We start from the raw sequence: 23,588 nt of genomic DNA, 5'->3' as shown, positions 1-23,588 counted from the left end.
TATCTGAAATACACTTGGCTACCGAAAACGCTATCGATATTGCTAAATGTCCTGCACCTAAATATTTAAATTGCTGTTCATTACTAGTGAGCGGCATCTTTCATGCAATCTTAGCTGGAGTAGGTATGTTCTTTTGCACCTTTCGTGGCCAACTGTGCTCATTGGAGTAGACGTGTGTATGAAGATCCTAGCATTTCCATTGTTCACCACGACTTGCAGATGATCTTTATTATAAAAAAATGTACACACATTATTCCAGGTAGTCAATGAGGTTTGCACAACGAAAGCATTGCATGCAGTCATGTGCCATGTTTGTAGCATAATCGTATCCATGTTTGTAGCATGCAATGTAATCTTACTTGTACAATATCTACATTGTGTGCATATATACATATATTAAAACAAAAATATCCTATGAATGTTTTAAATGTCAGGTCATACAAAAGCATTTTTTTGTTGTAAAGGGTACAGTGAAAAGAGTGCACAAAAACACAAACGGTCATCGCTAAGCATCTACCAAAGTGGGAGAACAGGTAAACGCCAATGTTCATTTCTTGAAAGTCATTCCGACAGCAGCACCTGAAAAATGTGTTGGGCCACCACTGCCTGCAGCCTTTCCAGACAGTTGCTACTCGCCATTCAAGTGGCGAGTCATGTGCTCACAGGCGACGGAAACCTCGGGTATGGCACGTAGGTCTGGCTGGAGTCGTCCAACGTCTCCATGTTTCAGTCATTCTCCACTGGACTTCCCTTCGGCTGGGCTTGGTGATGAAGATGTTTGTGATTGGCTGAGAGTTGACAGCTGGACAAAGTGCATAAAGACAAAGGTCCCACGATTTAGCCTTAACAGACTGTTGGGGCAAGCACTATTAGTAGCAACTACGAAGGCATACGAGGAGGTGGGTAGCCAGCACCACACCTGGTCGCCTTTACCTCCCCAGTGGCAATATTTACACTGCACCAGATACTGATTTGAAGCTGAGTCGACCTAGGAGAGGCCCAGGACCAGATTAGATAATCGTCACTGGTGTTTGCTGTGGACGGCATCGAACACCGGTCACGGGGTTTGTAGCGCAGTGCAATGATCGCTACAATGCCACTCCCCAATAATGCGTGCACACGCACAAAAAACGCTTTCATACAAGCACACGTATACGACAATGGCAATGTCATTGGTAAAAAGCAGTCTACGAATCAAAAAAACATGTAATTCTCAAGGTGAATAGAAAGTGGCAGTGTTCCCTCATCGGTACAATGCAATTTTACCTGTTGGAGTTGCAAAGAGTTTACTGGAATCTGCAGTGCTGTCCCAGAGCTGGTGAGGACCACTTGAGGAATGCCTGTCCCACAGACAGCAGCATCGACACGCAACACCTTAGCGTGCTCTAGCACACCGCAACACAAGCCCAATACAGCACACACCACCTGATAATTGAACATACAACAGAGGAGTCTTGCACAGTTGACGATTTAAGCACCGTGGATGACTATGCGAGGGCCTGTGTACACAAATTGTTTTCACTGGTCCGATTATGTTGGCATGATCGTTACAAAATGACGCTCATTCAACAGCTTTCAAGATCCAAGAAGGTTAGTGACTATATGTATGTTGAGGTTAGATACATTTCAATGCAAATTAAACGCAGCACAAACAACCCTAAAACTTTGGAAAACCGATATGTAAAATGAAACCCGTATGTATCACTTTTCTGTTGTAAAACGATTAAATGCTCTTGCATTAGGACGAAAGCAACAGTGGATGCATTCGTTTAAAAACGAGACGTGGGCACACCAAGTCAACCTGGCTTCTTGGACCCCACACTGTAATTGGAATGAGCACCATTGAAGTGAACATTGTATTTCTGTTTAAATATATATTAGGAAAACTAGGAGCTTTTAACATTGCCATTGGGGAGTATAAGGTGGGTCCCGACCAGTTCTAATCAGAATCCTTCACCTGCAGAAACTCAAACTGACAATATTCCATCAGTTATGTCATGTCAAACGTCCAGATTTGCCACGGCGTTTCAACTAATCAAAATGCAGATATAATGCACGTGACAATGTGCACTTGGCTACGAAGTGGATTATGAATATTATCAATTGCTCCCTTTGGGTGTGTTGTCAGCGACACAGCCGTGCATGTACGTTGCCTGGCCTGCCGGGAAGAACCGTGTTCAAGGATGGGGGATGGGGTACCTTGCTCGTGCGTGCCAGCGGAGTGCGCGTTGAACGCGTTGAGAAGGGTGAGCCCTTCGGAAGATGTGGCGTACATCACGCCGTGGGGATACATCACGTGGCCTCCGACCGTCGTGGCACAAGTTGTGGGGACCAGGGCTGCCATGGACACTAAAACAGTGACGACCGCGGGGGGGTAAATGAGCGACGCTCTTCTTTGAATCACATTTTAGATTCCGTTTTCAAGAAAATCTTAACAAACCGAGAATCATTTACTGTATTCTTAATACATCTTGCTCTAAAGGAAAGTATATACTTAGGATAGGCGACGTTTTGGATAATGGTCCTTCCATTGACAAAATGTGTTTTATTTGTCCTTGCGCATCACTGCCAATGCTGCATCGCATTTAGTTTGGGCAATATTGTTGACACTGCAATTCGAAGTTGTACAATATTGTGCAAGTTCTTTACGGTGGCACACCTCTTTCTATTGCGATGCCAACACACGACTGTAGACGAAATGTAGCAAAGTCCTTTTCAGCCATGACAATAAGAGCGGCTGAGATCTCCCCATGCTCCCTGCTACACACCTGTGGGCGGAGACTCCACAACAGTGAAGGTGCTGCTCGATGCTGCCACCGCTGCTGCTGTCTGACTGGTTGGTTGGAGATTGACATGTCCATTGGTTGGCTGAAGGGTCACATGACCCGGCTGGATCTGAATGGCCTGCAGCGGCATCTGCTGGGCAACTCCATTTGTCTCTGGAGGAGTAAAACCAATCACTTTAAAAGCACGTCCTCACCCGGCACATCAAGACAGTTCACCCTAACACATGGCATCTCGAGGCACAAGCATGTCACCGCATTACAGTGCAACACACTGCACCTACGTGGTATCTCGGGGTATACTTCACTTTGGCACTCGGCACCTTCGTGGTTCTTTGGAGACTTTCTATACTTTGCATGATTAGCTTACAAAATAATGGTGTTTCATTAGGGTTGTACATGAGATACGCCCACAATGCAATACACGTCTCACAGCACGGTAGGGCATGAGAGAACAGGAGGGACCGAGCAAGGGATGAATGGAAGCATTTTATGGGGCCCAAAGACATGGCATTGAAGAGGAAACTTTTGAGGAGAGATCTGACAGCAGAGAGGGGAAGGGATGTGGTGGAGTTGCCTGGAGCCCGAGCTCCAGAAGGTAACTGTTTTTTTATTAATGTGCAAGTCCAGTTTACACAACCCTGGTGACAATTGTAGGGATTTTTTTTTTAAAATCTTCAATGTGTGGTCCATTTTTCCTCCAATTGACACCCATGTATTAACACGGTCAAGTGAAAAGATAAACAACTCAAAATGTATCATTGTAAAGCTCTTGCACTGAAGCACGCAGTCTATGGTCATCCACGAGGGAGAGGGAATAGTGTGAAGGCAAAGCAAACCTATGGAAAGAATTTGTGCTGCAGAGGAGCCTGGAAATCGGAATACAGTGTGCTGTCCGCCACATGATGGAGGACCAGGAAGGGTCAGCTGCTGTGGGAGGGATCCGATTGGTGTTCCTGGAGGCAAGATAGTACCTAGAGACATATCAAATCCAATGATTAGTACATTTTGTATCTGCGCCATGCTAATAGTGCAAGTCTATCACGAAAGGCGCTTTGTTTCACATTCGATTATAGCCTGCAGTAGTTTCACAGATGGTAGGGTGATGTTGCTCTATGGTTAGGTAATGTGCCAAATAATTTAAGAAATTTGGACCGTGAAGCTGACACACGTGGCCTATTCTTTTTGGAATACCATCAAAGCCTCTTTAACGACTACTGTGAAACAGTGGGAGCACATTTTTTGCCGAGTACACGTGCAGTATTAACCAGGGGCGGCTGCTGGGCTCGAGTCGCGAATCTCTACAACAAGTGGCAATCGTGACATGAACAGAAATGTGCATGCACAAGTGAGGTTACAGCCCCTTTAAGTTCTAGCATGGCATCTTGAAGCCAAAATGGGGTGGCATAGTTGTACTGCGGAGGTTAGAACAGCTGCATCGCTTGCACTTTATCAGGTAAACCTTTAGCCCATCTTAATCTACTCCTATACATCACGGCACATTGGGATATAGACGAGGGCCTTCATCCCTCTCCAAAGCCCAGGAGCTGCTATTGGTGGTGAGGCACTAAACGGCATAACGATGCAGGTGGACAGACCGACTCGAGGCAAATGCTGACCGGGCATGAGCGTGATGGCATTGGGTAGCACACTGGAGCTCTGGCAAACTCCTTGATTGCCTCCTTTGCTGGTGCCGCTGCTGCTGGCACTACTGCTGGTATGGGTGCCGAGCACAGGCGCCATGTAGCTGGTGATGGGGAAGGCAGTGCTGCTTCCAAACTGCACGCTGGTGGCGGCCCCCCCTGCCGACTGTCCGCTGGTCACCGCTCCCGGGATGTTCGAGATGGTTACCAGGGAGGCCTTGGCCGTGGTTTCGTGCTGGAACGCGCAAGCATCATCGTGAAATGGACAAAGCGTCCCAGCTATGATATAAATAAAATAAGAAACGTCAACACTTTGCCAATAACTATGCCTTTAAAATAAAATAGGTAACATTTCGGGCAATGGGATTTTTTCTTTGCCCTTTAAGATTATCGCCCGAAACATTGTCCGTTACATTTTTGTTGGTGATGCTGCTGCTACGGTGGCAGTGAGGCACCGGCAACGTAACAGCATCACCAAATAATTTGTTCAACTGTGATTTTAAAGAAGCGCGCGCGCGTACAAAAATGATAACGGAGCACCCGGCATTTCTCTCCCCATTTTCTGAGATCACTCTCTATTTCTAACACAGAACACAACGAGAAAAAAATGTTCGCACGCTGTAATGTTGTATTCTGCGAGTGACGGTCGGTGGGTTTACCTTGACGTCAGCCGAGGAAGTTTCCCCGTCTGCCACCTGGTAGATCAGTTCGGTCTCCTCAAAGCCCGTGGCACTCATGCGCTGTTGGGTACCGGAGTCAGTCCGTGGTGGCGAGTCGGGCGAGTTGAGACAGGTCTGGATGAGCGCCTTGCCACTCTCACTGGTTATCATGGGCTGCAGCTTACGCGTGGCAAACGTGTACACGTGTCCCGTCTCACTTGCCACCAACAGCAGCACCTGCGTGCCTGTCAGAGTTGACAGCTCGTATGCCTTAGGGGGGCAGGACGTGGGTGGGGGGGGGCGAAGATACACAAGAAACGCCGCACGGCATAAAACTATTTAATGACAACCTTGATTATTATTTCACTCTGTAATGCCACTAGGGCCACGAGCTAAGAACATTCCTTCCGTCAGTAGGTGCATCTGTGGGGAACACACCGACAAATGTGTAACATTGACATTGATCACTGTATCGGCATGATCTGTTGGCAAAAAAAGACGTGCGCCCGAGTGGCGTGTTGTTTTTGCGTCATACACTGGTGTTCGTGGTCTTCTGATTTCTGTCTTGTGCTGTGCTGTGCGTTTTCTCCGCTGTTGTGTGCGGCGTCGATCTGTGTGTACTGTCTCGCGTACTGTATTGGGTACTGTATTGGGTACTGTGTGTGCCGTGTCCCGTGTCTTGTGAAGAGCGGTAGGTGCGTTGTGTCCTGTGCACTATTTACAGTCATTGGTGTAGTGTCCTGTCTTGTGAAGAGCGTTAGGTGCGTTGTGTCCTGTGCACTACTTACAGTCATTGGTGTAGTGTCCTGCGTCTTGTGAAGAGCGGTAGGTGCGTTGTGTCCTGTGCATTGCTTACAGTCATTGATGTAGTGTCCTATGTCTTGTGAAGAATGTTAGGTGCGTTGTGTCCTGTGCACTACTTACAGTCATTGTGTGTCCTGTCTTGTGAAGAGCGGTAGGTGCGTTATGTCCTGTGCACTACTTACAGTCATTGATGTAGTGTCCTGCGTTGTGTCCTGTGCACTACTTACAGTTATTGGTGTAGTGTCCTGAGTCTTGTGAAGAGCGTTAGGTGCGTTGTGTCCTGTGCATTGCTTATAGTCATTGGTGTAGTGTCCTGCGGCTTGTGTACTCTGGTATATGTACTGTACGTTGCGTCTTATGGCTTGCATACTGTTGTACTGTACGCAGTTTCATAAGCCTTGTGTATTGAATTGTGTACTATAGGTTGTGTCATACGGCTTGTTTACTGTTGTGTACTGTGCGTTGTGTCCTATGCCTTGTGCACTGTATTCTGGTCGCTGTTATCCTATACCTTGTGTGGATGTTTTCTATGTGTACTGTATGGCGCTGCACGATAGTGGGGGGGTGGTGGTGGGAGCTCTGGTGAGCTGAGAGGATCCCGTACCTTCTTCATGATGCCCGTCTTACGCTTGCTGAAAGTGGTGTAGCGCCTCAGCTTGTTGTCTATGAATGCCATCTTGATCTTGACCCGTCCGCGGGTCTTCTTGCCCGGCTTCAGGGCGACCTCGCCGGCCTGGCTCGACCCCGCCACGACCCCGCTGCCCTCGCTCTCCGCGTCGCTGTCTGCAGACATCTCCTGGTCCGCGCCGCCCTGCATCGCCCTCTCCTCCCCCGCGGGTCCCCGATGTCTCGGGGATAACCCCCTCTTGATCACCTTCGATGGGCCTCGGGCTCTCTCGACTGGTTCGGCGAGGTCGCCGAGTGTTTTCGGGTCTCTGAAGCTCGGGTGTCCCTGCGTCTTCCGAGTCGTGGGGTACCCTGCTGAGCAAAGTCCCTGGCTTCACAGAGTCTCGGACCTCTCTGGTTGAACGGGGTCCCAGGGTATCGGCGGTCCCCGGTTGAGCCGAGGTGCCCTGCGTCTCAGGGTCCCTGGTTGAGCTGGGTACCCGGTTGAGCGGGGTTCCGGGTTGAGCAAGGTCCTTGCAGTCCCTGCTTCTCGGGGGGGTGGGGGGGGGTCCCCGATTGATCGGGGTCCCTTGCTGAGCGGGGTCCCTGTGTCTCGGGGTTCCTGGTTGCGTGGTCCCAGTTCCTGGCTGGAGTTCGGAGCTCTTTCCTCGCGTCTCAGAAAGGGCAGGGCGCCTCACCCCACCCCCCACCCCCCCACGCTGTATTCATGAGCCGCTGAAAATAGTTCGCGCGCGGAGTCACTCGCTCGGCGCTCGGAAGCCGCCCGCCGTCCCGCGTTCACGCGGCCCGGCATCGCGGCTCGGCTCCGGCTTGGCGGGGGGTGGGGAAGACAGCGGCGGAGGGGGGCGACATCGACGGAGAATTGCGCGCGAGAGAGACGGAGGGTGGCTTACGCGGAGGGATCGGTCAGCGCAATCCGCCCTTCCTCCATATAAAGGCACGGGGTTTCCTTTTAAGGAAAATCAGGGTCCATGTAGGGAGAGCGCGCGCGGGCCACGCCCACTCTTGCGCGCGGTTACCATGGGGACCACGGGGTCCTGAGTTTTTTTTTTGGTATAGCCCTGTGAGTGCTGGTTGCTGGGGGGAACCCCGTCCAGTGTGGGGGGGGGGGGGACCCCCCCTTGTGGCCTGTCCCCCCCTTGTGGCCTGAACCCCGGCAAACTCTCGAGGGGACCCCGGTTAAGAGAAACACAAGAAGGGGAGAAGGGGACCCCCTTACCTGACAACCCTTTGTCAGTGCCCTAACTTATACTGGTCGGAACCTCCTGGTTACACCACCAGCCCACAGGGGATTATTGTGTCCGTCCGTCCGTCGTGCATCCAAAAATGGGAGGGGTGGGGCTGGGTGGAGAGGGGCTGGGTGGGGAGGGGCTGGGTGGGGAGGGGAGGGAGGGGCTGGGTGGGGAGGGTGGGGCTGGGTGGGGGGTGGGAGGGTAGGGGCTGGGTGGGGAGGGGCTGGTCACCCCGTGGTGCCCTTATAAAACTCAACGTTTAACCTACTCACGCCGGCTTGTGCCCACCCTCACAGTCGGGCATATTGTGCGGAATACACCACGTGGTGCCGCCGTTGAACCTGCCCATTGACCGAGCAACCCAACGTTCCTACCAGCTCCCTCCGCAGGAATGTGTTTACGGACCAAATCAGACCTTATTGGTCACCCCGTGCCCCTGATAAATCTCAACGTTCATCCGACGAAGTCCCATCGCAAGGGAGAAACACAGACAAATAGACAACATATTGTTTTACTCAATTTCCCTGCACAAGAAGACGGGTAAACCGTATTGGGTTGAGAGATCTGGACCCCCCCCCCCCTGCTAAGGGGGATCCACAAACCCCCGTTGGGAGAAGCACAGGTGGGGGACCCAACCCCCGATCGAGGCGATACGGAACCCCCCTGGTGAAGCGGTTATACTGAGTGGAGGGGTTGAACCCCCCTGGTTAAGGGGTTATACTGAGTGGAGGGGTTGAACCCCCCTGGTTAAGGGGTTATACTGAGTGTAGGGGTTGAACCCCCCTGGTTAAGGGGTTATACTGAGTGTAGGGGTTGAACCCCCTGGTTAAGGGGTTATTCTGAGTGTAGGGGTTGAACCCCCCTGGTTAAGGGGTTATACTGAGTGTAGGGGTTGAACCCCCCTGGTTAAGGGGTTCTGGTTAAGGGGTTATACTGAGTGGAGGGGTTGAACCCCCCTGGTTAAGGGGTTATACTGAGTGTAGAGGTTGAACCCCCCTGGTTAAGACCAAGAAGACGAATCCAAGATGGCCGCCTGAGGCGCACGTGCGCTCCCGGGGCGTTCCCGGGCCGCGCTCCGAGCAGCGGCTGGCGGGGGCCGTTCGTGAGGGGGCCGAGGGAGCCGACAGAAGGAGCCGATGGAGCCGAGGGGGCCGGGGGGGGGGCCGACGGGGGCGGGGCGGGCCGACAGAGCCGGGGGGGGGGGGCGACGGAGCCGGGGGGGGGGCGACGGAGCCGGGGGGGGGCGACGGAGCCGGGGGGGGGCGACGGAGCCGGGGGGGGGCGACGGAGCTGGGGGGGGGGGGCGACGGAGCCGGAGGGGGGGGGGGCGACGCGCGAGCAGAGGGAGCCGACACTGACTTTCTCACACATCATACACTGACTCACTCACACCATGCACTGACTCACTCACACATCATGCACTGACTCGCTCATCATGCGCTTACTCACTCACACATCATACACTCGCACAACCACTGACCCATTCACTCATCATACACAGGTTCACTCATCGTGTGCTGGCTCACTCGCACATCATACACTGACTCACTCATCATGCGCTGACTAACACATCGTACGCTGACTCACACATCATACACTCACTCAACCTAATACGGACTCAACCATCATACAGTGACTCGCACATCATACACTCACTCACGCTGCTGCTGACTCACTCACACATCATACACTGACTCACTCATCGTGCGCTGACTCGCACATCATACACTCACACATCATGCACTGACTCACTCACACATCATACACTGACTCACTCACACATCATACACTGACTCACTCACACATCATGCACTGACTCACTCACACATCATACACTCACGCTGCTGCTGACTCACTCACACATCATACACTGGGAGTGTCGTGCTGCCAGCTATGGCTGCAGTTTTTTGTCGTTCGTGTTATGTATATCTTTTATTGTTCAATTTAAAATTACAGTTCCTATGATTACTGTTGTTACATTGTTTTTTATAGCTTTATTTTGGTGATTCAAAAACATATGGTTAATCTAAATTGTCTTATAGTTGTTGTTGTTGGCTTGCACCACATTGTGATTTTTGCACACAGCGTTTTAATAAGTTTTTTTTGCGTGTGTAATATTTCCTGGTTTATTCCAGGATGTTTCTGTTGCGCGTTGTCGCTTTAAGATGTTCTCTGTGTTCAAATTTTGTTTGTTGCGGTCGCACCCGACTTAAGAGCCGCATGGCTCACAGGGCTATACCTAAATAAATGAAACTTGAAGGGGTTATAATGAGTGTAGGGGTTGAACCCCCCTGGTTAAGGGGTTAAACTGAGTGGAGGGGTTGAACCCCCCTGGTTAAGGGGTTATACTTGTTGGAGGGGTTGAACCCCCCTGGTTAAGGGGTTAAACTGAGTGTAGGTGTTGAACCCCCCTGGTTAAGGGGTTAAACTGAGTGTAGGGGTTGAACCCCCCTGGTTAAGGGGTTATAATGAGTGTAGGGGTTGAACCCCCCTGGTTAAGGGGTTAAACTGAGTGGAGGGGTTGAACCCCCTGGTTAAGGGGTTATACTGAGTGGAGGGGTTGAACCCCCCTGGTTAAGGGGTTATACTTGTTGGAGGGGTTGAACCCCCCTGGTTAAGGGGTTAAACTGAGTGTAGGGGTTGAACCCCCCTGGTTAAGGGGTTAAACTGAGTGTAGGGGTTGAACCCCCCTGGTTAAGGGGTTATAATGAGTGTAGGGGTTGAACCCCCCTGGTTAAGGGGTTAAACTGAGTGGAGGGGTTGAACCCCCTGGTTAAGGGGTTATACTGAGTGGAGGGGTTGAACCCCCCTGGTTAAGGGGTTAAACTGAGTGGAGGGGTTGAACCCTCCTGGTTAAGGGGTTAAACTGAGTGGAGGGGTTGAACCCCCTGGTTAAGGGGGATTCGGTAACCCCGTCAGAGCAAATTCGTCTCGGCGGGTTGGCAGCGCCCTCTGCTGTCCCCCCGGTCAGCTCCATCGCCTGGACACAACGGGCGTGAACCGTTCCATTTATTTATACCGAACTTGTTAAAGTATATTATTTGACAGCTCATCGCCACTCGTCAATAAATACTGTGTGTGGCCTTAAAAGGGAAATAAAATATGCATACACCAGGCGACGTTTCGGCTAATGGCACTTCATATTTGCTGTGAAGAAAGGCCATTGCTCGAAACGTCACCGATTATATTTTATTATTTTAAGGCCACAGACGTGTTGACGTTGGTTTAACACGTAGGGCTTTCGCGACCGATATTATCCATAATATAAGTGTTTGGGTAAAAAAATAAAACCACAAAAAACTCTGATGGATAATCTTTTTTTACGCGATCTAACCCAAACTCCTCTATTACGAATGTGGCTTGAAGTTGCTTTGTGATTCGTGCTTTGGCCTCCACTTCCGACGCAGCAACATCAAGAAAGAATGTCCTCATTTGATTTATTGTAAAGAGAACAGAAATACCCCTGATGAGGCCAGGCGATGTTTACCACACCAGGCGGCTGCTCTACCGAGCCGCTTCCACCTCCACTCCACGCTCAAACTTCGCCTGTGTCAGGGCTAAACCACAAACCCCGCTTGAAGGTTTCACATTTAGAGGCCCCCTTACTCGCAAAACAAGTCGACGACTTCTTAATTCCTATGCAGGAGACGTGATCATCGACGCTCACACGATAGCTGGGAGCAGGGGTATTTGCTTTGGTTTGTATTTTGGCATAGGTAAACAAACACCCATTGGGTACATACAAAAGAATAAGCAAATGCTTTAGCATTTCTGACAATAATACGGATGGCTAATACATTTCTGAGGACATTTTTGCGGGTAAATGTTTTGTTCCGTCTTTTATGCGAATTCCAAGCAGGCATCTACACATGCTTCTTTGCACAGCTTTCAGCTTCTTTTCAAGTTCCTTAACATTTTACAACTAACGACTACGAAACTAAACATCGTATACATTTTACCAGGTAAGGCCCACTGAGCAATACAGCTCTTTGTCCGAAACCACTTGGCCACAAATGATAGCTGAACGAAGTGGCTTATCACGTGGACGTTTATTGCAGCCAAATACTCTAAACGAACGTCGATTCTAAATGTGGAGGGGGAAACCCGAAGGACCCAAGATAAAAATCCAAGAGATCACGGGGAGAACATTCAATGACTCCCAATATACAACAGGCGTCAGGGGTTGCGATCAAACCCACGACTCCCTGTATACCAGGCGAGGTAATTAACATCTCGCCACCGCGACGCCCCCACGCCGTGTCAAAAAAAAGGTTTGGTGAAGCATTAAAACAGGGCACTTTGGGCATTTGTGAGGGAAGTGCGAACCACGAGGGCGTTGGAAGCAGCACAGAAGAGCGGGTTTGCTGGATGCGGCAATAGGGCTCGGGGTGGCGTGAAAGGCCGACGAGTTTCCCCCATCTCGGCAGAGATCGATGCCGCACAAAAGCGAAGTGTATCTTTCCTCCGATTGAGGGACATTGTCGGAGCTCTTGCTACTGAGCCAGGGCTTCGGGGTTAAGGTTTGGGTTAGGGGTCATCCAACGGTGGATTCACCATGGCCTCACGCTGATCAAAGTTGAAAAGACCACGGAATCGTCTTTGACCTGGGAATACGAGATGCGTTTCATGGTGCAGTTGTACAGGCAGGGATGGACACGAGGTGGCGCACACACCGTCCGAGTCAAGAAATGAAACTTGAAACGTATGCAGCTAATCAATGAAACTTGAAAGGTATGCAGTTGATGTTGTTGCCGATGCTTCTGAGAGTGACAGTGCCCCACAGTCTCCACCTCCGCCTTATCCAGCTCCTCCTCGACGTTATCCTATACCATTCCTCACAACTCCCTTCTCCAGTCCCGCAACTATGAAAGCAAATTTTTGTTTTAACCATCGTAAGGGGTCGTCCGTAAATGACGGGGGGGGGGGGGGGGGGGTCAGACAATTGTGACGATGTGTGACGAGGGGGGTGGTTTGAGAATGTGACGTCACATCAAAATGCGCAACTTTAAATAAATATAGACAACACGTTCTACTTAATTAAATAGACTTTTTAATAAATGTTTTCTCCTACAACATCAGAGTGCAGCGCCACATTACATACGCACTACAATGACAATAGTTTAAAGCGATTTGAAGCATGTTTTATTTTCAAAATAGAAATATGTTTTTTTGGGGGGGGGGGAGCAGAGCTTTGTGACGTCATATTTGAGAGGGGGGGTCTGACTTTTTGTGACGCCGTGTGACGAGGAGGGGGGGTCAAAAATCATCCAAAATCGCGTGACGTCATTTATGTACGGCCCCTAATGAATGTGACGACGCCTATACGGTTGCGCAAAAAAAGAAAAGAAGACACGCGATTCGATGCGCGTCTCGTGAGGTTCTACAATCTAAAAATGTGCCCACAGTTGGAAAACCGGGAGTAGTGGTGCGCTCCGAACCCCGGCTAACGTCAGTGGCGAGTGATACCTGAACAGGTCGTGAGTCAACCTGTCTTCACCAACTTGCACCCAAGTATGGTCGATGATGGTCAAGCAATTCCCCATTTTAGACACGGCTTGGGGGAGCCCTTCATCCAGTCGTGGTGGATTGACAAAGGGCTGTAAATTATTATTAATATGATAACCAATGGATCGGATCGTGGTGCAGTGGTTATCATACTGCGCTATCAGCCCCGTCCACCTAAGGTCGATTTCCAGCTACGGCCAAAAAATATTTCGCACGTCCTCAGCCAGCCGTGGAAATTCCCCCTTTTTATGACGAGGACCAGTATATCCACATGGCCACGACTGCTGGCTTCCTCTTTTGATGATGAGGATTATATTGTTTGCTTCTTTATATGGGTTTTGAAAAGGCAGTGGCTCTTGATCACGATACCACGGGGATTCTGGTTAGGAACACACAAATCTGAAGTTGAAGAAGCCGTCACTTTCAATGCCCTTGATGACACCATACGCCGCCATCGCTTCCTTCTGTCTGCAATACCCTTCTGCGCGTTGCACAGTTGTCGCCTGTCCTCAACGAACAAGGTTTTATTTGGCGTTTTTACTATAATAATGGGGTATCACGGGGGCGAGATGTTAAATGACTTCACCTGTTATGCAGAAGGTCGTGGGATCGATCCCGAACCTGACCCCTGTATATTTGGAAGTGTGCGTGTTCTCCCCGTGGTCACGTGGATTTTTCTCCGGGTCCTCCGGGTTTAGACCTCCACATTTAGAAACATCACGCGTTTAGAGAATTTGGCTGCTATACATTTCCACGTGATAAGCCACTTCGTTGATCTATCATTTGTGGCCAGATCGCTTCTGAACAAGAGCTATGCATAGCTCAGAGGGCCTTACCTGGTAAAATAAAATAGTTGAGTTTAAAGAATAGTTCACTCTCTCCACTCCCCCCGCTCTCCATATAATCTGTTCAATGCCTAGCTTTTTAAGACTTTGCACCATGAAACATTTGCTGATCGCGTGTATGTGCGGTCCGGCAATATTTATTCCATCCAATGTCTCCGCGTGCAAATGAGACGCCCGTTCTCAACGGACTCTTAATAAATCTTTGTCATCATATAGCCAGCCATGATTTATTCATTGCTGGATGAAGGCCTCCCGAAGTTGTCACCAACCCTCGCTGTCCCGCGATTCAACAAACCAGGTGCAGGTATAGCCGAGGGGCGGTGGCTGCGATGCACGTGGCCTGCAATCCAGCACTGTGGAGGCAGCAGCGAGGACCGTTGGTGGATCGGACAAAATTACAAAATGTTGCAAGACTCCCCCGATTAACACGGTTACCTACGTACGGTGTGCAAAACATTCTACATGCAGCATGCAATACAGCAAAGTGTGCACTGAAATAATTTGTCCCTTCTGTATATGACAGAGCGTTGCCCCCTCGCATGTGCAATGACAATCGAGCCTGCATGCGGTGCGAGTGCACTAGTGGCCACGGGAGGTAATGACAGGGGGTATTAGTTGCAAGTGTGAAGGGACTGGTGGCTCGGGGAATATTCGAGAAGGGAGCGCGGTCAGGCGACAGAAGAGGACGGTAGAGTCTGCCGGTGGAGCGAGCGACTGGAATCAGTGAGAAGGTTCGGGAAGGGGGGCGTAGCCTCGTGTTGGTATATAAGGGGGAGATGTGCGGGAGACTCGGGGCTCTTGTAGTGGTGCCTGATGTCAAGTGAACGTGTCTGCAATAAAGTGCCATCTCAAGAGAAGTGTGTTGAGTCGTCATTACACACGCGTGCTCCGATTTCTCCAGGTGCTCCGGTTTCCTCCCACATGTATAAACGCTCACAGAATGCCCCAACACATCTCACGGCGGTCATCGGTAATGAACATCTGAACCGGTCCTGTACCTCCCCAAGGTGGACTCATCCTTAAATCAGTACCTGGCGCGGTGTGTAAACATTGCCACTAGGAAGACAAAGGCGACCGGGCGTGGTGTTGGCAAACCCAGCCCCTTGTGTGACGTGCCTGCCTGCATAGGTGCTGGCTAACGGCACTTTCCCGACAGTCTGTTATTATTATACGGGGGCTCTTTGTCTTTGTGTGCAACCCTCTGGTCGTCTTTTGACTTCCATTCTGCCGTTGAGTGTCGAGCACTGGCCATCAACCCTTCGTGCGAAGTCTTAGCCAATGTCCCTAATTTTACGATACGTTCTCTGATGCGTATTTCGCGTTCTGTCTGTCGGCGTAATTTTAATCAAGCAATCCCTCCGTGGTCCTTGGCACGCTTTTCAACTTTCGTTTCGCGGTATTTGCCAATGTCCTCGCTTCTGGCGCGTATGTCATCGCAGGTAACGCACACGCCAATGGAATACTATATTCTTGAGCTTCGTATTAATTAAGTTTACATTTTATAATATTAAGTGTATCTAACACAAACAACAATAATGCAACAACAATTCATCATGAATATTAGGGGGTGGGGGGGGGGGCATAAGTGATGGGTCTGCTTTTGCCTTGAAAATAACGCGTAAGCGTCCACTATTTATAAATTATATTTCTGACAGGACGGAGTCCCATTGCGTGTTCAAACAAGCGATCATTCGCATATCAAGCGCCCATGAAATATGTATGAGCTTTGTTTAAGGATTGTCAAGTGAGCGTTATTTTGAGATTATCAATTGGACTTCGTGTGTGAGCGGTGAACACGGTCCGGGTGACCACATCATCATTCCGACGGCGCCCACGGATATCGGTAAATCCACTTAAAACTTGTGAATGTTTTGATCGCTTTCTTAATTTCCTTAACCGTAGGCGGGTAGGTAAGAAGAGGTGGTGCGTAAAGCGCTCGCTCTCAGGGGACCGCACGAGGGACAGTTGGTTCCCGACTCCGAACCATCTCAGGCGGCGGCGTCTGCATGTCGTAGACAGATGTTGAGACTTTTAATGCAATTTATAGAAAAATACATACGGATACGGGAAATTAATGCTTCGTGTTTAGACACGTTTCATAGGACACCCTCATCGTCCGTGGTAAATCCACTGCTGGATGAAGCTCCCCTCCCACCTAATATTGTTGATGCATTTTAATTGTTAGACAGTCACGAAAGCTTCAAATCAATATTTCACTTTATATTGCAAGATGAGTTTATACCAGATCAGAATTGTTTCCCGAAAAGAGTGACTTTAATTTTTTTACCGCAGTGGAAACCGGTTAACACGGATTTGTAAGCACTGAGTATAAATATGTAGTTGGTGTAATACGATATTCGTGTGAGCCGAAAGACACGTGGAGTTACATGTGACTTTGCACTCGATGCATCCTGCCTCCGAAATGTTCTGCTGTTTGAGCTCCTGAACGTCACCACCTTCATTATAAGTAATCATTTATTTTGCTCTTGCCCTTCCGATTGAGTTTTGCACGTCGACTGATGTCATCCTAGTGGGGAGCGGTTAGCGCGCTGCGCTACAAACCCGGCGACCCAAGTTCGATTCCCGCTCATGGCCAACACCCAGTGACGATTATCTCAACCGCTCCTGGGCCTCCCATAGATCGACTCAGCTTCAAATGAGTACCTGGCGCGGTGTGTAAACGTCGCCACTAGGAAGACAAAGGCGGCCGGGCGGGGTGCTGGCTACCCACCCATGGCCTTCATAGGTTTTCGCTAACAGTACTTGCCCTAAATAGTATATTACGGTTATGAGGCGATCTCTTTTTTTTTAATCAGCAAGCCTCGATCTCTGGGAGGGTTGCATACATTTGTCAACTCCACCTTTATACTGTCAACTTTACTCATTAAGGCCATCAGTCTAACTCCGTACTACAACAAAACAAACATGTCCAAACCAAAAAACGTTTTCGAAATCACCAAAAAATAAAGCCATAATTGCAACGTAACAGTCATCACAGGGACTGTGACCGAATTTTTACAATAAACTACTCACACTGACTCACCCTAGGTAAGCAAAGCCCAACACTCACAGACCTCAATACAAACCTATACACCAAACTGCACACGCACAAGCGCAAACACGACTACACACACTTTCTTTCACGCGCAATCATCAACCCACACGCGCACCCACCGATTCAGCTCACCCATACACTCACACGCACGTACGTACCCAATGATACCCTCCCACGCGCATGCACACACATATATCGACTCACCTCGTTAATCACTCACGTATATATGCAGTGTTGCAAAATCATTCCTTTCCGTTCACCTTGACTTATTGACCGATTCATCTTCTTTGGTTCTTTCGGTAAAGTCACGTAGAATGAGAATAAAATAATAAATTGTGAGAATATTATTGTGTTATTTTATTTGATCAATTTATTATTTTATTCTCATTCTACGTGACTTTACCGAAAGAACCAAAGAAGATGAATCCTTAGAGTCACGAAAGCTTTAAATCGAAATTTATTGACCGATTGTATGTGTAAAATGCAGTTAAACTGTCGTTCATATAGTCTATACTCATTAAAGTAAAAAAATGCATTATATTATAATGATACAAGGTATATCCGATAACATGTGTTTCACCATGGGAGAACCCATAGGGGTACCTTCAACTTGTTTGTAGAATGTTCCATTCCAGGTGAAGTAAGTGTTGGTGAGGCAGTGTCTAACCAGGGCTGGTACATCAGCATTCAATCCTTGTTCGACCAAATCTTCAATTATTGCAATGGTGTCAGGCACAGGAACTTTGGTAAACAAAGATACCACATTTAAACTGACAAGCATATACACTGGAGATAGTGAGATCTCCTAAATTGAAGATACCAAGTGAGCTGAGTTAAGTACAGCTGAGGTGGTCTTACCAGTGAATGGTTGCAAGGTTTCAGACAGAAATCGGGCCAGTTGGTATGTGGGTGAGCCAATGGTGGAGACGATAGGGCGGAGTGGTGTGCCTTCTTTATGGATTTTTGGTAAGCCATATAATCTGGGTGGTCTAGCAGCAGAGGGTTTAAGGCAAGCCGCTTGGTTGGATCGATTAAAGAAGTCGAATCAGTGATGATGTTGTTGGTTTTCGTAACCAGGCGGTTGGGAGGATCTCTATTGATTTTGGTATAGCTGCCATCATTAACTAGGTCCTGAATTTTGTGATTGTATGTGGTTTTGTCCAAGATGACAGTGTCATTGCCCTTGTCGGCTGAGAGGATGACTATTCATCTCTCTTTTTTAGTTGAGAGAGTTCAAGGCGCTCCTCCTTGCTGATGTTGCTAATAAGTGTCTTAGCGTTTTTGAGGATTGCAGCGATTTCCGATCTTGCTACGTCTGCAGGAATGTGTCCCAAACCCGTCGACCTGGGCAATGATATCTTCAACTGGGATGTGTTTAGGGGTGACTACGAAATTCAACCCTTTAGCTAGAACCGATTTTATGCTGTCGGAAATTGGGCTCTTGCTCTGATTGATAACAATTTTGACACCATCTAACTTTTAGTGTCTGGATCTGGCTTCTTCTTGGAGGGGAGGTTAAACTTGGAAATCAAGTTATCTTTGCATTTAGCTGACATTGTGGCAGCTGAAGAGGCTGTCATGTTATCTACATGGTCCAAATCAGATGTAGACATGTTTTTCTGTTAATGTTAAGTGTGATTGCAAGAGCGTATTGTCTAAATTGTCTAGTTCAAATTGGAGCAGTCTTATTCTCTCTGAGATCAGATTTCCAAAATCATGAACAAACACAAGATCCAGGTACGATTCAACACGGTACATAAAATTCGTGATTTGATCCCTTCTGTGAAGGATGCGATCTCCGACATGCGATACCCCGGTATCTACAACTTCAGCTGTGTCTGCGGCAGCAGTTACATTGGGGAAACTAAGCGACATGTCTCGGACCGGGTCTGTGAACATAAGGCAGATCTGGAACACGGTAGCACCAATACCTCAGCCGTGGCTGATCATTATTTTAACGCTGTGGGCACACACGAAATTGATTTTGCCAAGACGAAGGTACTCTGCAAACCCACTGGCTACCAACAAAGATTCGTTCATGAAGCCGTCCACATATGTCAACCGAGAAGATGGGTACAAACTGAGCAATCATTGGAAGGACGTTATTAACCAGTTTAGGTCATAACTGGCTGTGATGTTCCCTTCCTACCTACCTATGTTAGCAGTTATTTTCGACTCTCTGAGTTACATTCACTAAGACAGCCACCGTTAACTGTGTTAGTAAATGGCGGCTTTCCATTCTTTTCCACCTCCATGTGGCCACTGCGCTGTCCGGGCTCTCGCCGAATTTCCAATGTATTACATTGACATTCTAATCTCTCACAATACAATGGCCACCCCCCACAGCTCCGTAGTACCTCTCCCACATTGGCATTAGCTGCCCTGCCCATCTCTAAACCATTTGTAAACAGCTCTTTGATTGGTGTAGACCAACTGCAGGTGACAGAGACCTCTCCTACATTAATATTAGCTGCCCCGCCCATCTCTAAACCTTTATAAACAGCCTGCCTCGGCAGATTTCCCCCTCTTTTTAACCTGAAGACGATTGCTTGTGTTGCGATCAAAACGTCGTGATATTGTTATTATTTTGAGAATTTTTTCTATCTACGTGGTTTTACTGAAAGACCCCAAGAATATCAGTAACAAAACTCCGTAACTATTAAACCCAAACCGCGAGGGAAGCGCAACAATTCACGACGTCCGCTGGCGCGCCGCAGCCTACGAGTATTGGGAAGGATTCCAGATCAACCGGAAGACACAGCCCTGCTCGCGGCGGCGGTCACCCACCGGACGATGTCCGAACACAATTGACATGATGGGAAGGGAGCGGTTCAGCGGAAAGAAGCGTTCTTGGAGCGAGTCCTCGACGCCGGTCCCCAATCTCGAGCAGGAACTCGCGTGCTGGGGACCCCCGGGACATCACACAAATGGCCTAAAGGGTGTGGCCCCTCCCTGGGAGACGAAGAGGTCGACTGGGCTTCCAGACACGGTCCTTCACACGGAGGCGCTGTCGGGGGATCTCCGGACTTCAGGTGGTGGGATCCTGTGGGCGACAGAATGCAATCCTTCAGAAGCGTAACTTTCGGGATCATTCGCCCCGGCTCGTCGCACACATCAGACCCCGGCCGCTTAGGAGAGGGAGATGAGATATGTACACAGGGTTGAACATATGGCTTCAACCGCGATGGGTGTACAGACCAGCGACGGCAACCAACCTGAATGCGCACACACTGCGGCTTCTTAACCTCTACCACCTCAGCAGGGCCCTGCCATGGCCGGTGTAATTTAGGGGACATACCTAGGGGTACTTGCGGACAGTACAGCCATGCTCTGTCCCCAGATGTCCATGGGAGCCCGAACACACATTGCCCTACGAGTTTCTCATTCGCGGCCTGCCGTTTGGCCGAATTTCCCTTGGTCGCTTTCCACGCCTCTGTCAATCGCCTGAGCATGGCTTGCATGGGCGTGGGTATGACGGCCCTCTTTTTGCCTGAGCCCAAACCCAATTGAGCTTCCACGGGTGGCTCACTCTCCCTCCCATACATGAGAATAAATGGGGAAAACCCCGTTGAGGCTTGAGGGGCCATTCTATATGCAGCAAGAACACCGGGGATGTGCAAATCCCAATCCGATTGCGCCTCATTGATCCCCTGGCACAGCATCAATGTTAGAGTCCTGTGCAGGGGTTCAGCCATCCCGTCTGTCTGAGGATGGAAGGGCGAAGTCCGAATTTTATATTTTACCTAGGGAGTCGCACACCTCCCATAACAATTTCGACAATCTGTGTGAGAAGATGTTCAGGGGTTCCCTTATCCATGATGTAGCCGTGTAAAAATGCATCTGAAATGGATGCGGCCGACTGGTCAGGTAGAGGCCAAGCCATCGGCCACTGGGAAAAATATTCCACGCTGATCAAGAGGAATGTATTTCCCCTCTGGGTAACCGAGAACGGCTCCAAAATATCCAGTGTGGCTAGCTCGTTAATTCGAGACATTGTGATAAACTGTAACAGAGGCTGAGCCTGCCTCGATGGTAGTTTGTGGCATGCACAGGCAGTGCAACTTTTAACCAGGTGGTATACGTCGTCCGTCATACGTGGCCAAAATAAGTCCCGCTTCAACGTTAACAAAGTTTAACGGACTCCGAGGCGCATTCGTTTTTTGTGCACCACCCATGTGACTTTGCCCCGCAGGACAGTGGGCACCACCAGCTCTGCAACTCCTTATCCCACCTCATTGAAAGGCCTTCGTGAAGGACTATAAGGGACACCCCCGCTGGGACAGTCTTACTGCCTCCAGTCCCAATGCGGCGCCGCAAATTTAATAGTGAGAGGCCCTTTGTCTGCAGCCATCCCCACTCAGCGTGTGTGAGGCCCAACATGCCGTCCCTAGGTGCAGCCACCCCGGCTGGTGCTGCGGCGCCTGACGCCGCCACCACCTGTGGCGATCCAGCCGCAGATGGCTTACACCTGCCAGCACCCGTTGAACACACACACTGCTGGCTCGGTGGCAGGCGGGACATCGCATCTGCGTTGCAGTGCCTCAAGCCCTTCCTGTAGGTTACTGTAAAGGAATACTCCTGCAGTATTTCCAGCCAGCAAGAAAACTGGCCAGATGGCTGGTCAACACCCAAGGAGTATTGGAGGGCCGCGTAGTCTGTGCGCACAACAAAGTCCCTCCCATAAAGAATTGGCCTATACAGTTGGATAAAATAGCCCATGGCCAACAGTTCTCTGTGCGTCACACAGTAGCGCTGTTTCCGCAGGGGATAACATGCAGCTACCATAGGCAACAACTCTTTCCATGCCGTTCACCACCTGGAATAGCACAGCTCCTATATCCGGGTAACTGAGAGGAGGCGCGTTAGCGAGGCTGTCACGCAACGCAACAAATGCAGCCTCCTCCTTCTTCTCCCACCGAAACCTCTGGCCCTTAGCGGTCAGCGCGTTGAGTGGTTTGGCGATCATGGTGAACCTCGGGAAAACCGGCGATAGTATGACGCGAACCCGACAAAGCTGCGCACCTCACCCACCGACTTGAGGGTTGGCCATTTGCACACTCCGTTTTGTCAGGGTCCATGGCTATCCCAGATGAACTAACAATATGGCCCAAATACCGCACAGATGTTTGCAAGAGGTGGCACTTTTGCAGTTTGAATTTAAGATTGGCCGCCCGCAATCACAGCAAGTGCTCTCTGAACATGCGTCCGAACACGATGACATCGTCCAGATAAATGAGGCACGAATCCCATTGCAGACCTGCCAAGACCAATTTCATCAGTCGTTGAAACGTGGCTGGAGCTGAATGCAGCCCCATAGGAAAGCAGTTAATTTGGAACAACCCGGGGGTGTCCGTAACGCGGTCTTCGGTTTGGATTCCAGGGGCAGCTGCCAGAACCCTGATAACAAATCGAGGGTTGAGAAAAACTGGGCACCAGACAATGCATCCAGGGAATCATCCATCCGAGGGAGTGGATAGGCATCTGCTATGGAAATTGTATTCAGTTTCCAAAAATCTACGCAAAAAGCACAGGCTCCCATCCCCCTTTTTTAACCATTACAATGGAAGCCCTCCCACGGTGCTGGTAGATGGAGAGATAATGTCTGCGGTCAACATCTCGTCAATTGCCTGCCAGACATTGTCCTTCTCCTTGGGGCTCATCCTCTGTGAATTCTGTCTTATTGGGGTTGCATCCCCCATGTTGATGCGGTGCTACAGTAATGAAGTGTGCCCAGTGTCACATTTTCCCTGGCTAAAAACATCCGCAAACTCCCGCAAGAGCACACAACTCTTCCCATTGTTCTTGGGTCAAATCAGAATTTTCGGAGCACAATTTGTGAATCCATGTCTCGTTGCATGGGCCAAAACTGTGCCCGCTTGGACCAAGCTGCCCCCAGCCCAACATTTAGCACCTGTAAAAATGGCTCTGGGTCCGCTCTGACGATGATCTGAGCGCCCACCAACGCGAGACCCCGAGTCGCTGTATTCGACGGGGTTAAGAGGACTCCATCCGCGGAATTATCTAAATCCAGATGTTTGCAAAACCGCAAGGGCACCAGCATCTGTTCACCTGGTGGAATCTTAACCAATTCCCTCGCCAAGGCTTGCACTGTAGCGTTAGATGTCAAGAAGGCCAACCGATGCTCCAACGGCATTTCCACACAACCTTGATCGACAAAAAAATGGGTGCCCAGAAGACAGGGCACAGCCAACGTCTTGGAGACCAACACTGACCCTGTTAAATCGGCTGAGTGTCTGATGCGTCGCGACTTGCTTGCGAGGCCGGGGAAGCGGATGTCGGCAGGACGGAGGACGTCGAAGACGAGGTGGATGATCCGGCACTGTTGCAGTATCCCCTGGCGATGTGGCCCGGCTGGCCGCACTTGAAATAGGCCGTCGCGGACCTCCATGCTGGAAGGGGGTCCCTCTCTCGCCA

General features: G+C 49.7%; 1 protein-coding gene across 2 annotated transcripts; it reads right to left on the bottom strand.

Moving 5' to 3' along the window:
• Positions 1 to 213: 213 nt before the first annotated feature.
• Positions 214 to 7,416, bottom strand: LOC116948404 (serum response factor-like). 2 transcript variants are annotated; one of them, XM_032965036.2, is made up of 8 exons: positions 6,494 to 7,413; positions 5,086 to 5,355; positions 4,403 to 4,661; positions 3,623 to 3,757; positions 2,769 to 2,939; positions 2,200 to 2,349; positions 1,267 to 1,340; positions 214 to 802 (listed from the first exon to the last, which is right to left on the bottom strand). In XM_032965036.2, the coding sequence occupies exons 1-8, from the start codon at positions 6,704 to 6,706 to the stop codon at positions 731 to 733; spliced, it is 1,344 nt and encodes a 447-aa protein (XP_032820927.1). In that variant the 5' UTR covers positions 6,707 to 7,413; the 3' UTR covers positions 214 to 730. The 2 variants fall into 2 exon arrangements, with proteins under 2 accessions (XP_032820927.1, XP_032820928.1); XM_032965037.2 differs by lacking the exon at positions 3,623 to 3,757 and having other exon boundaries at positions 6,494 to 7,416.
• Between the last annotated feature and the right edge of the window lie 16,172 nt (positions 7,417 to 23,588).

Source organism: Petromyzon marinus, chromosome 33 (assembly GCF_048934315.1).
Source record: "Petromyzon marinus isolate PM22_M1 ecotype Great Lakes invasive population chromosome 33, UKy_Petmar_22M1.pri1.0, whole genome shotgun sequence".
Lineage (NCBI taxonomy): Eukaryota > Metazoa > Chordata > Hyperoartia > Petromyzontiformes > Petromyzontidae > Petromyzon > Petromyzon marinus.
This window is presented reverse-complemented; position numbering and strand designations above follow the sequence as displayed.

Excerpts from the sequence above, each read along its gene's own strand:
- LOC116948404 (XM_032965036.2), bottom strand. The coding sequence starts at position 6,706 with ATGCAGGGCGGCGCGGACCAGGAGATGTCTGCAGACAGCGACGCGGAG. Across the intron at positions 2,350-2,768 it reads TGTGGAGTCTCCGCCCACAG|TGTCCATGGCAGCCCTGGTC; the intron begins GTGTGTAGCAGG and ends TCACTGTTTTAG. Across the intron at positions 803-1,266 it reads ACTCTTTGCAACTCCAACAG|CTGTCAACTCTCAGCCAATC; the intron begins GTAAAATTGCAT and ends CACTTTGTCCAG.